Here is a 15,494-nt window from a genome sequence, read left to right as displayed (position 1 = left end):
CCTCGCCTCCCGATGCTTCCTGCGGGGAAGGTTTCGGCGGCCGGGGGTCCGGCGGGGAAACGTCAGCGGGGGCCGGTCGGAGGGGCAGGGAGGGCGAGAGGGGTTCCCAAAGGGAGGATTAGAACTCCCATCTCCTGGCCAGTTTTCATGGCTAAGGAGAGACTCGAACACACCATTTCCCCTGTCATTCCTGTAGCCAATCATTTGTATATATCCAGGTCCATATCTAGTTTTCCCTCTCACCTGGTGGCACCTGATCCCCTTCCATGGCATCCACACTCTGCTTCGGGCTCTTATTGTAGGTTAAGTTTAAGGGTCCCCTATATTGTAACGTTTAGGTCCCTTTGGTTTTTCTAGTCCAGATTTCCAGTTTTTCATCTTATTATTTTTTGTTTAAATCAAAAGCGTTTTCATGTTCCAGTTTTATCTGGACCCTTAGTTATCTTATTCAGCCTTTTGCTCTTTATTTTGCATTCTTTACATTAAGCTTCTGATTAAAATGTTCCTTCGCTCAGGTTTGAAGGCATTTTCAAACTTCAGACGTCAAAGATTGCTAATAACTTCGAAGCAGCTAATGCAGTGTTTCTCAACCTTGGCAACTTGAAGATGTCCCGACTTCAACTCCTAGAATTCCCCAGCCAGCGAATGCTGGCTGGGGAATTCTAGGAGTTGAAGTCCGGACATCTTCAAGTTGCCAAGGTTGAGAAACACTGAGCTAATGAGAAAAGATTAGAAAGGGACATTTGCGAACCTCTGTCCTTTAAAAGCCTCTGCCACAGATGTGTGCAAGATGTTTAATCCCATGTGCTCAAAGCCTTGTTAAACCTCTGTCTGGTTATCTCCTTATGAGGAGCAGCTGTCCGGAGCACCTGTGGGCAATCTCCCGTCTTCCCCATCCTTCTCCTCCTCCTCAGAAGGAGCCTGATTCTAAGTACCTGAATTTAGTGGGTGTGGAATTATTCTCTCCATCCAGGCCAGGCGGAAGAGTTTAGTTTTGTGCTTGGTTAACTCTACTGTTCCAGCCACAAATTCTGCTGTGTTCCAGCTCAGTTGCCGTGGTGTGCTCAATGAAATTGGTGGGCTGCATCTGCTCATAAAGGGGGGGGGGGGCTGGGTGAACTTGACCGGAACAGTAGAGATGACCAAGCGTTCTTTTTTATGTATCTTTTTTTTATTTGGTTCAGGACAAAGTTAGAATAGGAAATGCAAAAAGGTTGCGTCAAACTCTGAACACCGGGGTTTGCCATAACAGGGCGGGATGGAGCCACTGCTGAGTGAGGGGGTGTGCCAGAACCGTAGAGACAGAAGCCAGCAGAGCACCGGTTACGGGGACTGCAGCATCGACAGAGACACAGACGGGACTCGGCTGCAAAGCGGGGAGGCGCGGCGAAGTGAGGGAAAGCCGCCGCCATCCCAAGCGATGATCAGCTGTTCTGCCCAACGGGCGGCTGTTCTGGGTCATGGACCGCCCGGGCGGAGCCCCGTCAGGCAGGCTGACACAAGACCGAGGACGGGGGAGGGGGGGAGGGTAGCAAAGGGGGGAGGGGCGTGGCTCACGTACATAACGCATGTTGGGAGGCGGAAGCTCCCAGCGCTGACTTTGCATCCTGACAGGCGGCTGTTTTGCTGCTTCTAGAACTCATGGTTTTTTTTTCCTGAATAATTTTATTACGTTTTAATTACAAAAATAAACTTTCCATCATTCCTTAAGCTGTGCAACCTCGTTCCTCTTTGCCCACATTTTCCACGTTCATATTAACATTAATTCCCCAAGTTTAGTATTATAATATATTAAGCATTTAAATGTTGTAAAACTCTCCATTTTTCTTCTTAACATCTTCTAGTAATGATATCATATTAACATTAAACATCATTATTCTCATCACACACATTCTAAGAGTTTTCATCTCATTTATATCTCTCTTTTAGCTTTCTTTATTTCCAAACTCCTGTTTTATTCTCCAACCATTGGTAAAAATACATTGTTCTGACCCAGCGATGTAGATTGGCTGGGGCAGCAGTTTAACTCCATGCTTTTAGGAGGTTCTTTCAGACCAAGTTTATTATCAGGCATTCTTAACAGCAAAACTTACAGTTCAGTGTTAAGATACTTTCCGTGACTTTCCGTGATCTCTCCCATCACGTAGTGTAAAAAGTCTTTCTATTCCTTTGATGAGCGATTGGCTGCCATCCCAGTTAACAAAGGGCGATTCAGAGAGGGACCAGTAATAAATCACTTTTCCTGAATTGTCTTTAAGCATCTTTGCTAACCTCGCTGGTGGCAGATGCCATCTGTAAAACATCTTATACGAATTCTCTTTATATGCAGTTGACTGCGATTTCTCCGCGGGTCGCCCATGAGGCCAATGATGAAGGAAGACACGGACACGAGTCTTCTCTCGGGATGAGCCGACCCGGAGCAGAGTCCAGAGGCCTCTTTTATTGAGCATACACAAGGAAAGGGTGGATTCACATGGTCTGTGTGGACCAATCATGGTTGTACAAGTCTATGGTATATGGTAACTCATTTACTTCCATGTAGACCTAAAGAATGCCCATAGTCAACAAATAAATCTTTTACCAGTATGCAAACTTCTAATCCCTAATTAATGTTTGAGAGTTAATCAGTTGTAACCTCTGACCTAATTAATGCTTAGAGTTAAGGGTCTGTGATTACTGATCTACTTAATGCCTAGAGTTAAGCAGTTTGTTTTACTGATCTTGTTATATGGTTAATCATTACTTCTGTTGTATACGTGTTCCAGCACAGCTATGCATGCCTACACGGATACTGCAACAGTTGACATTGTTAATTTGTAATTCCTACCCCACAGTTTCTGCCATTTCTCCAATTCTATCATGTAGCCAAAATTTTTCGCCCATCTCTCATTGTCTCTTTAACTTGATCCTCTTCCAATTTTATGCCCAATAAGTAATTATACAGTTTCTTTATTAATCTTTCTTCTGTTCCTGTTAGAATTTTATCTAATTCCATAAATTCTTTGTAAAAGCCCTGTAATTTGGCATCTTTCTCATCTCTAGACTGTATCTGCACATCTTCTGGAACTCACTGTGTGCCAGAGTCCAGCTGAATGAAGCCCATTAGCCTACAAGCATGTGGCGTTTTCATGACAACTGGATTCGGTTCGGAGTTTGGACCTTTGAGAGAGGAAGTCAGTGATCCTCACCAAATCCTTCTGACTGCTTCTTTCTCTTCCCGTGGTGTGGTAGGAGAGCAGAGGAGAGAATGGCAGAGGGGACGGTTCCAGCAGCGGATGTAGGCGCGTCGGTGGAGCAAGTGGCAGAGACGGTCCTTACACCAGAGCAAGGAAGGGAGGCAGTGCTGCCAACTAGGGGACATTGGCCTCTTCCTGGAGGCACTGGGGGCCCAGTTTGAGGATGTGACCAGTGTACACCAGGTGGCTTCTTGTGCTATGATAACGAGGCCGCTCCGCAGGGGGCTACTTCTGGGACTTCCACAGGGCCGCCGACAAGGTGAGAGGATGGCCTGAGTACCTGCTGATCCGTCATTTTAAGGTGGGCCTGGTCCAGATTTTACACCAGGTGTGTACCTATCAGGGCCTACCACACCAGTTTGCTGCATGGTACCAGGTGGTCGTAGAACCAGACGCTGAACTACGGGAGTGTCGGACTCAGGGGGAGTTTGTTGCTGGACTATGGGGAACACGGGGCAGGGGGAGGGGGTCTGATGCTGGACCATGGAGGACAGGAGAGCAACTGCCCATCGCCAGTAGAGTGGGGCCCTCACCTTCACCTGGTCTGTGGGGATGCTTCACCTTGCGGCGCCTCCCCGCTTTGCAGGCAAGCCCCATCGCTGCCTCCATCGACGCTACAGCCCTCGCTGCAACCCCCATCACGGCTCCTCCTGGAGGGTATTAAAATGCCGTTCGAGGTGTGGACAGACCGTAGAAGCCTCGCGGCATCCGGTCCCTGTTGGTCACCCAACCAGGTGTGCTTCCTATTTCTGGTTTACTTTGAAGCACATCCCTGGGGGGAGGAACTTCCTGGCAGACGCGTTGTCTAGGACAGTGTTTCTCAACCTTGGCCACTTGAAGATGTCTGGACTTCAACTCCCAGAATTCCCCAGCCAGCAAATGCTGGCTGGGGAATTCTGGGAGTTGAAGTCCAGACATCTTCAAGTGGCCAAGGTTGAGAAACACTGGTCTAGGATGCTGCAATACAACAGTTGCAGGGAGGGCCTAGTACAAGCCGTCATCCCCCCCCCTCCTCACCACAACAAGCTGCAGAACGTACCGCCCATAGACCGGTCGTAAGTGCAGATGAATCGACCCACCATTTGCAGCGTCGATGGAGACAGCGACAGGGCTCGGCTGTGAAGCGGGCAGGCTGACACAAGACCGATAATGGGGGGAGGCTAGCAAGAGGGGGGGGGCATACATAATGCGTGCTAGAAGGCCAACGCTCCCAGCGCTGACTTTGCATCCTTACAGAGAGCTATTTTGCTGCTGCTAGAACTGATAGCGTGCCAGAGTCTGGCTGAAGAAAGGCTCTTAGCCTACAAGTGTGTGGCGTTTTCATGACAACTGGCTGTGGTCCGGAGCTTGGACCTGAGATTATGTCTCATTCCCACATGTTGGCAGCTTTAGAGGGTGGAAAGGGCACCATGGGGAGATGCTCTCTTCCGGAGAATAGATTGGTACAAGGAGAGCTGGGTCAAGCACCCCCTGCAGGACGGCAACATGAGCGCCTGCTCGGGAAGCTCCCTTTGGTTCCTGGAGGTTGTTTTCAACAGCAATGAATGAATGGGAGAATAATGGGGAGGGACCCTGGGGGTCTTCTATGACAGGGGAGGCCTTAAGCTGGGAAAACGGGGGGGCGGGGGGGGGCGGCTCCTGCCTCCCCTCCCCCATGTCTGTGCTGGCTCCTTGGCTGGGTCGGACTGGCGCACGCTCCCCTGTATGCCTGGCAAGGAGGAAGGAGAGCCAGGTCTGTGGCCCATGGGGGCATTTATTTATTTATCCATCGGTTCAGTTTCTTCAGATGCACGGAGGCCCCCATGAACGTGCCTGGCAAATTCCGTCCTTTAATGGTGAAGAGACTCCCAGGAAAGACACAGAGAGCATCTGGGAGCACCGTCTCCTTCGGGCAATCGTTTATTCCAGAATCCCACCCCCCCTTTGGAAGGCGCCTGGAGGCTTCCTGCGCCTGGTCTCATCCTCTCTTCCAATTCAGCGCAAAGCAGGTGGAGTTTCCATCCTCAGGGGAGACCCTGGAAAGGGAAGGAGGCCTCAGGAACTGTCTTCCTTGGGGGGCTGCAGGAGGGGGGGCTCCCCGCCCCTCCCTCCCTCCCCAGCCTTTGTAGAGCCCCCCCTTCTTGCCAGGCTGACCTGTCCCAGAACTAGAGAGACCCCTCCTCCCCTGCTGTGAGGGGCTGCTTTGCTCCAGCCTCCTGACCCCCCCCCTCAGTCTAGGCACCCTCATTTGGGGGACTCCAGCCCCTCTTCTCATCTGGGACAGGCTTAAGGGTGAGGGTGGAGCAGGGGGGTCCTTTCCCCCTTCCTCTTCTTTCCCCACAGCCCACAAGGTGTGAATGCAGGAGCTTCTGCTCCTTCCCACGTGGCCTCCCACCTTTCAGTCCCCCCCCCCCACCGTTGCAGCACTGCACACCCACCTCTATAACGGCACTTCAACCGGCACCCCCGACGTTTTTTGAAGTTGTTGGCGTTCCCCGCACAGCCCCCAAAGCTGAATGGTTTGCACCTTTGGATCTTCGGGTCATAAAACCAGCGTGGCAATTTTAAGTCACAAGGCCCTTCTTCAGGGGGCAGCTGGCAGAGGTCTGTAGTGGGCAGAGAGGGAGAGAGGTTGGCAGTTCTATAAATGCATTAAAAGGGAGGGAGGGAGGGAAGATGGAAGGAAGACCTGGGAGTGGGAGGGAGGGAGGAATAAGAGACAGAGGGTAGGAGTAGGGGAGAGGGAAGGGAAGGAAGAAGGGGATGAAGAGGAGGAAGGAAGGAAGTAGAGAAGGAAGGGAGGGAGAAAAGAAAAGAAAGAGAAAATAAGGTGGTGTCACAGCAGGTGCGAAGGATGGTAAACAAAGCATTCCAAATTATACCTTATAACCTCTTAAATGGAATAATAATAATATAAGAATGGCAAAGAAAAAGAATAGCTATGTGAATGTATACCTAGAACTGTATGTAAGAGAATAAATGACAGTAAAAATATCAAGCATAATATAGGAAAATAATTTTTGGTCATAAGTAGCTAAGTTTAAATAAATGCACATAAAAATGGATAACGAACAAGGAGATTATGAACGCAAGATAGAAATGTATAGAAGGGAAAACACCAACTGCAAAGAAACTGATTCGGAACTGCGGTATGATATACGATGGAACTTATGGTTCCTATGTTGTTTTTAAGTCATGTGTTTGTTTCTGTTGATGTGCTTATGTGTTTAAAAGAAAAATTTATAGTAATTGTAAAAAAAAAAAAAAGGCAGGAGTTCCTGCTGTGCAGAACATGAAGGGAGCAGAAGTGGGGAGTCACTCACCCCTCCCTTCCACATGGTTTTAGGGTTAGGAAGGAAGGAAGATGGGAGAGAGATGGAAGTGAGGGAGGAGGGGAGGGAGGAGTGGAGGAAGGAAGGAATGAATTGGAGGAAGATCCTCCAACGAGGGAGGGAGGGAGGGAGCAAGGAAGGAAAGAAAGAAAGAGAGGCAGAAAGGGAAGGAAGGATGATCCTGATGAGTGAGGGGAGAGGGGGAGGGAGGGAGGAATATCAATATAGCAGTAGACTTATATACCGCTTCATAGGCCTTTCAGGCCTCTCTAAGCGGTTTATAGAGAGTCAGCATATTGCCCCCAACAATCTGGGTCCTCATTTTACCCACCTCGGAAGGATGGAAGGCTGAGTCAACCCTGAGCCGGTGAGATTTGAACCGCTGACCTGCTGATCTAGCAGTAGCCTGCAGTGCTGCATTTAACCACTGCACCACCTTGGCTCTTAAGGAATAAGGGACCCAGAAGTCTGCTCCCAGGGCAAACTGGAAATCAGGTCGGATCCTCAGAAGAGGCAGTGCACCTGTGACAGTGACATGACATGATGTCATGGAATTTTTTGGGCTTCTCCGAATGGCCACGAGGCCTGACTGGGCTTGCAGTCCCCAAACATCTGGTGGGGCCCGGTGCCCTCAACCATGCCCAGCACCCCAGATGTGCCAGGAGCTCCCCATTGGCATGCCAAGGTGCTCCCGGAGGGCCCCAGTGGCCTGACAAGTCCCAGCCATGGAATTGCTCACATTCCCACGTCTCCCTCCCCGCCCCCCCGAGAGGGTCTGGCTCTGGGTCTCACCTGTGACGGGCTTCATGCAGCGCAAGGTGCAGCCGAAGGAACAGCACTTGTCCGCCCCTGGGCAGTTGCCGTCGTGCAAACAGTAGCTCATGCACGGCACCAAGGCGCCACGAGGGCTCGGTGGGCAGAAGCCGGGCTTTTCTGCAAAACAGAATCAGCGCATGGGCTCCGTGAAGCGCCACTCGTGCAGCTCCATCAGAGACAGTGTGTGTGTGTGTGTGTGTGGAGGGGAGGGAAGGTGCAGGAAAGAGGGGAGCCTCCCCCCACCCTTACTGGCCTGGGGGAATCAGCCGCACCAAAGGAGAACCAAGCAAGGGGGGGGCTGCGTCCTCCAAGGGCAGGAAACCCCCCCCCCCCAAGGAGCTTAGCAGGAGAGGCAGGCAGCTGGGTTGGGCCTTTCCCCGCAGGGGCTCAGGGGGCCCGCCCACCCAAAGACCCCTCCCTGCCCAACAGCCGGACTCACCAGTCTGTCCGCAGTAGCGCTGGCATTCCTCGATGGTGTGGTAGCGGTTGGGATTCCCGGGGCACCCGTGGTAAACGAAAGGCTCACAGCTCTTGGAGGTGGCGTTGTAGAAGAAGCGGCGCTTGGGATCCCCGCATCGCTTGGAGTCGTTGGGGAAGGTGGTGCAGCTGCCCTCGACTGGCAAGAGAGGAGATCCGGGAAGCTCAAAATTTGGCTCAGGTGGAGGTGCTCTAGGGGTGGGGGGGATAGAACAGCTTCCTAACACGGGGTCTCCAACTTTGCCAACTTTAAGACTTGTGGACTTCAGCTCCTGGGGGGTTGGGACTTTAACTGGGTGGGGAATTCTGGGAGTTGAAGTCCATGGGTCTTAAAGAGACCTCCACCCTCATCAAATTTGCATCCAGAGCCTGGGGGGCTCCGGGGATGTCTCTTGACACCGGGAGGATCCCTCTAGATCAGGGGCATCAAACTTAAGCCCTGGTCAGGAATAGGAGGGCGGTGGGGAGAACTCCTTCTGAGGAGCATCGCAGGGGAGTGGGTGGGTGGGAGGGGGGGATCTCTGGACTGCAAGCCAAACTCCAGCCAGCCACAAGTGAGACAATCCAAGCCAACCCCAGTCTGGGAAGTCCAGACTCTGGCTGGAAAGAAGAAAGGATTCTTTCAGGTCACACCTAGGATGCCTCACTCACTTCTGTGGCCCGAAGAACTTGAGGAAGGACTTTGGCCACCAGGAGGGACGGAGAAACAGTGCCCCGGAGTTGGTCAGCATTCAAAGAAGGAAATGTTGGGAGGCAGAAGGGAAGGGAAGAAGGGGAGAAAGTGGGGAAGGGGTGATGGGAAGGGAAAGGAAGAGGAGAGGAGGGAAGAAGAGGAGAGAAGAAGAGAAGAAGATGAGAAGATGAGAAGTGAAGAAGAGGGGAAAAGAAGAGGAGAGAAGAAGAGGAGAGAAAAAGAGGGGAAGAGAAGAGGAGAGGAGAGAAGAAGAGGAGAGAAGAAGAGGGGAAGAGAAGAGGAGAGGAGAGGGCAGTGGGAGAGCCAGGGAGTAGCTGCTCTCTTCAAGCGTCTGAATAGCCGTCATGTGGAAGGATTGTTCCAAAGACAGAACAACAAACAAAGATTCAGCAATAAGGAAGGAGATTAAGGAAGGAGATAAAAGTTAGGGAAAACTTTGAGCATCTGTAGCAGCTGTTTGACTTGGAGCCCCTGGAGAAGAAGTCAGCTCTCCTTTCTGGGCGTGTTTGAAGGGGGGGAGGAAATATCTGTCAGGGAGCCTCCTGCACAAAGGGTGGACTAGATGACCTTCCAGGGCCTACAAACTCTTACCTTCTCTGATTCTATCAATATTTATATCAAGCCTAGTAACTCTCTGCTCTGTTCCTGGGTGTTAATGTTATTATAATGTTATTAATACTAATATCCTTAATTGCCGGTATGTTATTAGTATCATTATAATGTAATTAGTTGGCTTTATAATCTGTGAGCCGCCCCGAGTGACCCTGGAGGGGGGATGGGCGGCATTAGAAATCAATCAATCAATATAAGCTTCAAATAACACGCGGGGGGAGGAGCGGGGGGGCTGCGGTCCTCTTGGGCAGCGTTTGCCCGGGGAGGGGCGTGGGAAGGCGGGGACCGGAGCCTCGTTCATCGACGTTTTCTTCCTCTCCCGGATTTTGCCCGCGAAGCGGATTCCGGCGCCGGAACCGTCCGAGGCTCTTCTCCGAGTCAGGAGCCTGACGGGGTGACTCGCCGGTGGGAGCGAAGCGGCGTGATTCATCGGCCTCGCCCAACCCTCGAGCCTCGGAGTTACGCACAGCGAGCAAACGCAAACCTCACGGGAACGGAAGTGCGTGCCGGGCTCCACCGGGGCCTCGTCCGTGGCCCCTGAGCCCCGCCGGGCTGAGCCGGACCTCCCCCCTCCGCTCGCCCCTTCCCACCACCCGCTTCCGTAGGGTCCCCACTCCCGCGCCGCCTGCCTCCCAACGGCCGTCCGGAGTGCGCTGGCTCCGAGGTGGGCGGCGTCCTTGGGAAGCCGGCACCCCTGGCCGAAACCCCAAGGGCGCCGAGCCGAGCCCGGGACCCCGAAAGAAAGCCCGGCCCGCGGAGTCCCGCTCGCCGCCCTCTCCCCCTTCTCCCGTCTAGGGCTCCGCGACGGTCGAAGGACCGCTATTCCCGCCTTCAGGGAAGCGCAGAGAGCAGGACGGAGGGTTTCTGGGGGGCGCTCAGCTGTGCGGAATGGGGGGGGCGTTCGGGGCGCCTGGCCGAGGCTCCATCTGGAGGGGCTTCAGACGGGACGGGGGCTTTCGGGCTCCGAGCAGCAGAACCCCCCTCTGGCCGAAGCCTCCCGCCGCCCACCCTCCCGTCCCACCCCGTCCCTCCCCCAGCGCCCGCCCCACTCACAGAGGCTGCAGACGGAGAGCAGAGGCGCCCAGAGGGCGAAGGCGGCCCAGAGGAGGAGGAGGAGCAGGGGGCATCGACCGGACCTCATGGCGATGCTGGGCGACTGAGCCGCCTCCGACTCCTCTCCGGGACAAAAAGTGCGGCGTCCCCCCTTTCCTCCCCTCCGGAGGGCCGGGCTGGGAAACCCCCTCGCCCCGCCCCGCGCTTCCCGATGACTCCTGCGGGGAAGGTTCCGGCGCCCCGGGGTCCGGCGGGGAAACGTCAGCGGAGGCCGGGCGGAGGGGCGGGGAGGGCTCGGTGGCTTCCCGAAAGGGGCGCGGTGACCCCCCGATATCCCTCGACTCCCCACCTCACCCCGCGTAGGGCAGAAGGACCAGCCCCTCTCGGCCTCTAGGCGCGGGGGAGTCTCGCGTGGACCCGCTGACCCATTGCTGGCGGGGGATCCCCTTCCCCGCTTTGCAGAATCTCCAAGGCGGCTGTGGGGAGGGGTGTCGGCTCGCCCCACGGGCCTCGAATGCCCTGGAGGTTCTCCCTGGACGGCTCCTTGTCCGGGACGGTGCAGGGCAGGGAGTCTAACCGTGGGAACCTTGGAGGCCAAGTCTGGCAGTTAAAGTCCCGATTCCAAAGTATAGGATAGGGTCTCCTGCTTGAGCAGGGGGTTAGACTAGAAGACCTCGGAGGTTCCTTCAAGCCCTGTAATTTCTCTGCTGTTGCTCCTCAGTTCACCTAATTGCAAGGCTTGGCTGGTCACAATGGAGCCCCCCCCCGGAATTTTTGCTGAGTGGGCCGGAGGGCAGCAGCAGCCCATGGAAGGGAGGGTGAGGGTCCGTCTGGAGGCTCCTGGGCACTTTTCCATGTTTGCTCCGCAGCTTTTCTCTTTTTCCCAACTGAAAGCTAAGGAGGAGGATGGAGGTGATAAAGAAGGAAGGGGTGGGAAGGGGCCCTACCTGTTGAACTGTCAGGCTGCCAGGCAGGTGCCCCCTCCTCCCCAGGCCCTCCCCTCAAAGGGACTGCAGGGGCGTCATCCGAGGTGAGAGTCCGCTTGGGGGTTCCCAAATGCCAGAAGGACGCAGGGAAGCCCCTGCAGCACCAGGCAAAATGGGGCTGGGGGCTGGGAGGAGGAGGAAGCAGGAGGAAGAATCAGTGTTGCAATGTTGTCCCCAATTTACAACTGTTCATTTAGTGACTGTTCGAAGTTACAGCGGCCCTCAAAAAAGGGACTTTTGACCTATTCCGTTCCGTTCTATTCCAATTTCTATTCTATTCTCCTCTGCTCCGATTCCCTTTCCGTTCCGTTCCGTTCTATTCCTACAACCATTATCTGTAATGGTTGTAGGAATAGAACGGAACGGAATGGAGCCGAGGTGGCGCAGTGGTTAAATGCAGCACTGCAGGCTACTTCAGCTGACTGCAGTTCTGTAGTTCAGTGGTTCAAATCCCACCGGCTCAGGGTTGACTCAGCCTTCCATCCTTCCGAGGTGGGTGAAATGAGGACCCGGATTGTTGTTGGGGGCAATATGCTGACTCTGTAAACCGCTTAGAGAGGGCTGAAAGCCCTATGAAGCGGTATATAAGTCTAACTGCTATTGCTGCTATTGCTATCTCCCTGGTCACGTGATCCCCTTTTCCCACCTTCGGATGGGCAAAGTCAACCAGGAAGCCAGATTCACTTTGCAGCCGTGTTACCCACTTAATGACTGCATTGGTTCACTTAACAATGGTGGCAAGAAGGGTCATTCAAGTGCGACAAAACTCACTTTCCAACTGTCTCTCTTTACAACAGAAGCTCAATTGTGGCCCTATGTGCTCCAGGCTCCAAGGGGGGGGGGGGCTGCTACTTCCAGGAGAGGAGGAAGAGGAGGCTGAGATTCCCATTTGGCAGGATCCACGGGGGGCGGGGGGGGGAGCGCTGGTCAGCCCCACCGGCAGCTGGACCCTGAGAGAGGTCTCTTTTTTGAGTTAAGGGCTGGACTACAAGATCTCCAAGGTCCCTTCCAACTCTGTTATTCTGCACTGAGAGGGCAGAAGGGAAGCCCCCCCCCCTCCATCATCTCTTGGCTGCAGTCTCTCCTGCAAAGACCAGCTTGGTGGCTCCGCTCCTTTTCATCCCTGCACAATGTTTCCCCCTCGGCTGAGAGTCCCAGAGGGGCTTTTTCTTCAAGAGGCAACTGGACTTTCTGGTTTTTCTTTGAAGATGTTTTGCTTCGCATCCCAGGAGCTTCCTCAGCTCTGGCTGGATGGAGGGGAAGGGAAGGATTTAAATGCAACTGTCTGCCAGGAGCATAAATCCTTCCATTCCCCCCCATCCAGCCAGAGCTGAAGAAGCTTCTGGGATGAGAAGCAAAATGTCTTCAAAGAAAAACCAGAAAGTCCAGGTGGCCTCTTGAAAAAAGCACCTTTGGATGGCTGAGAAATCTCCATAGACCTTCTGTTGGTAGATTAAGAGATTAATGGTTCACCGACAAATGTGCGCTCAACAAAACCGCGCCAACAAAACCGTGGTGAGAAAACTGGGAGTTCGAAATTGCGCCGACGAATGAGCGCAGAAGCGCGCCAACAACAGCGCGCCAACAAAAGCGCGCCTTCAACGAACAATTAATAACAACCCAATAACCCTAACCCTAACCCTGAACCTAACCCTTACCTTAACTTAAATCGCGCTTTTGTGGGTGTGGTTTTGTGGGCGCGTTGTTGTTGGTGCATTTATGACATTGCGGTTTTCTCGTGGTTTCGTCGGTGCGCTTTTGTTGTGCGCGCATTTGTCGGGTCACGGAGATTAATAACTTCCACTAACGTTGAGGAAGTTCCTGGTGATTTTGGAACAGGTGGCAGAGAAAGGAGATTTTGCATGGAGAGCTCTAAGGACACAGGGGTGAAACACATACGTATCTATGCGCATAAGCAGCCTTCATGCATGTAATGTTTTTCCTGCCGTTCTGTCCCCCCCTCCCCCCCCTTGCTGCTTCTCTTTTATTTCTGTTCTGCTTAATTAAAGGCAGAAAATCTGTCTGCTTTGGCTCATTGTCTCTCATTGACTAGACTCTAGACCAGTGTTTCTCAACCTTGGCCACTTGAAGATGTCCGGACTTCAACTCCCAGAATTCCCCAGCCAGCGAATGCTGGCTGGGGAATTCTGGGAGTTGAAGTCCGGACATCTTCAAGTGGCCAAGGTTGAGAAACACTGTCCTAACCACTGCTGGGGAATTCTGGGAGTTGGAAGTCCGGACATCTTCAAGTGGCCAAGGTTGAGAAACACTGATCTAGACTATCAGAGAGTAGCAAGGCCTCTGTGTCCATCCCAGACTTACTCTGGAGTAAACCCTTTGTAGGGACTGAGTGTCAGGAGTTTTTGTCTCAGAGAGAGGCTTCCCCTGCACATTCTCTCTGGAAAGCCACATTGGGGAACGATGCGCTGCATCTCAGCCCCTCTTCCTCTGACTTGGAGGGGGGGATGGACACACAGGTGGGGAGGGGAACCCCCAAAGTGGCAGAAAAAGACAGCTGAGACCAAGATTGCAGCTGGAACCGATGCTTTATTGCAGAGAAAAAGGAATGAGCCCAGGGTGGGGTTTGGGGGGGAGGGTCTCCAAGGTGGTCCAAGGCAGAAGGAGAATCTTTGGGTCAAGTGGGAACAGTAGTTCCAATTGTGGTGGGTCTCCCCGTTGCTGATCCTGTAAAAACAAGCATTCAGATGTGAGCTTTCTGCCCAGAACGGCCTCCGGTGTTTCCCCCTGCCTCATCTTACAACCATCTCAAAATCAGGAGGAATGGCCTGATTGGGAGAGAAGGGAAGCGATGGGGCAGCCTCCCCCCTTGGAGTTCTGGGGCTCCATGACTGAGGGTTTCAAGCAGAATACAGGATTCAGAAGAACACAGTTGGAAGGGACCTTAGAGGTCTTCTAGTCCTGCTCAAACAGGAGAACCTACACAATCTCACACAAATGGTTGTCCAATCTCTTCTTGAAAACTTTCAGTGGTGGAGCACCCAGGACGTCTGGTGGTAAGTTGTTCCACTGGTTAATTGTCCTCATTGTCATGAAATTCCTCCTTGGTTCAAGCTTGTTTCTCTACTCGATGAGTTTCCCTCCGTTGCTTCCTGTCTTGTTCCCAGGTGCTTTGGAGAATAAGTTCAGCCCCTCCCCCCACCCTAATTGATGGGCAGATATCAGAGGAGGCAGGTAAGCTCCCCGTTGGGAGCGTATGTTCAGCGAAGCGTTGGGAGAGTTGTGTTGGAGAACACATAAACCAGCATACAGAGACACTGCAGTTTAAGTAGGCTTTTACTTCCGTGAAAATAGAGGTATCAGAGTCCATCAAACAGTCCAAGTCATACACGGATAAGACAGTCAGTCATCAACGCCTTTCAGTTAAGGGATAATCCAAATAACATAGTCCATAATCATACAAACAGTCTGGTACTCAAAGTTTGCTAGCAGTTGCAAAACTTACAATAGCTCACGGCACTTTCTAACAGCCAGCTTCCAAAACACTCAGATCAGATCAGCCCCAGCATCTAACAAAACAGAGAACTAACAGTCGTTCTGGCTCCCTCTTATGGCCGATTGAGGAAAACAGCGACCAATCACATTTTACAGTATGATTTAAAGAAACAGGGGGAGGAAGACAACTCTCAGGTCCTTGCTGCTCTCTGAGCTTGATGATTTTCTTACAGACATTTCATGTCCCAACTAGGTAACATAATCAGTGCTACAATGAAATGAGAATATAATAACAGAGTTGGACGGGACCTTGGAGGTCTTCTAGTCCAACCTGCTGAGAGATTGAGGTTTGCCCTCTGGTTATATATAAGTCGTTTTTGGCGATTCCTTGGTTAGGCTGTTTGATTCTTTGCCTAGTGTTGATCTGGATGTTAATCTCTGCTTATTCGGGTGCCGATTGCTGGTGAGGGAAAAAGTTTTAGTTTTAAAGCTTTTGAGAGCCTCTTTCGAACACTATCTGGGTGTTATTTACCTGTTGACGGCTGATTTCTCTGGGTGCCAGCCAGGAATTCCCCAGCCTTTGGGGGCTTTTGGAGTGGTCACTCTTTCCCAGTGGAGATTCCGGTGAGGTCTTCCCTCAAGAGCCGAGGTGGCGCAGTGGTTAGGGTGCAGTACTGCAGGCCACTTTGGCTGACTGTTATCTGCAGTTCAGCGGTTCAAATCTCACCGGCTCAAGGTTGACTCAGCCTTCCATCCTTCCGAGGTGGGTGAAATGAGGACCCAGACTGTGGGGGCGATATGCTGACCCTGTAAACCGCTTAGAGAGGGCTGAACGCCCTATGAAGCGGTATATAAG

At 52.7% G+C, this 15,494-nt stretch overlaps 1 protein-coding gene across 1 annotated transcript; it reads right to left on the bottom strand.

Moving 5' to 3' along the window:
- Positions 1–4,971: 4,971 nt before the first annotated feature.
- LOC106540206 (BPTI/Kunitz domain-containing protein) lies at positions 4,972–10,360 on the bottom strand. Its single transcript, XM_087720700.1, has 5 exons — positions 10,200–10,360; positions 7,803–7,979; positions 7,340–7,480; positions 5,654–5,821; positions 4,972–5,251 (listed from the first exon to the last, which is right to left on the bottom strand). The coding sequence occupies exons 1-5, from the start codon at positions 10,285–10,287 to the stop codon at positions 5,211–5,213; spliced, it is 615 nt and encodes a 204-aa protein (XP_087576826.1). The 5' UTR covers positions 10,288–10,360; the 3' UTR covers positions 4,972–5,210.
- Positions 10,361–15,494: the final 5,134 nt, after the last annotated feature.

Source organism: Thamnophis sirtalis, unplaced genomic scaffold (genome assembly GCF_051295495.1).
Source record: "Thamnophis sirtalis isolate CommonGarterSnake01/CBP01778 unplaced genomic scaffold, rThaSir2_p1.2 scaffold_7, whole genome shotgun sequence".
NCBI classification, from domain to species: Eukaryota; Metazoa; Chordata; class Lepidosauria; order Squamata; family Natricidae; genus Thamnophis; species Thamnophis sirtalis.
Note: the sequence above shows the minus strand (reverse complement) of the source record. Positions and strands in the feature narration are given on the sequence as shown.

Excerpts from the sequence above, each read along its gene's own strand:
- LOC106540206 (XM_087720700.1), bottom strand. The coding sequence starts at position 10,287 with ATGAGGTCCGGTCGATGCCCCCTGCTCCTCCTCCTCCTCTGGGCCGCC. Across the intron at positions 7,980-10,199 it reads GCTCTCCGTCTGCAGCCTCT|TCGAGGGCAGCTGCACCACC; the intron begins GTGAGTGGGGCG and ends CTCTCTTGCCAG. Across the intron at positions 5,252-5,653 it reads GTTGAAGTGCCGTTATAGAG|GGTCTCCCCTGAGGATGGAA; the intron begins GTGGGTGTGCAG and ends TTCCCTTTCCAG.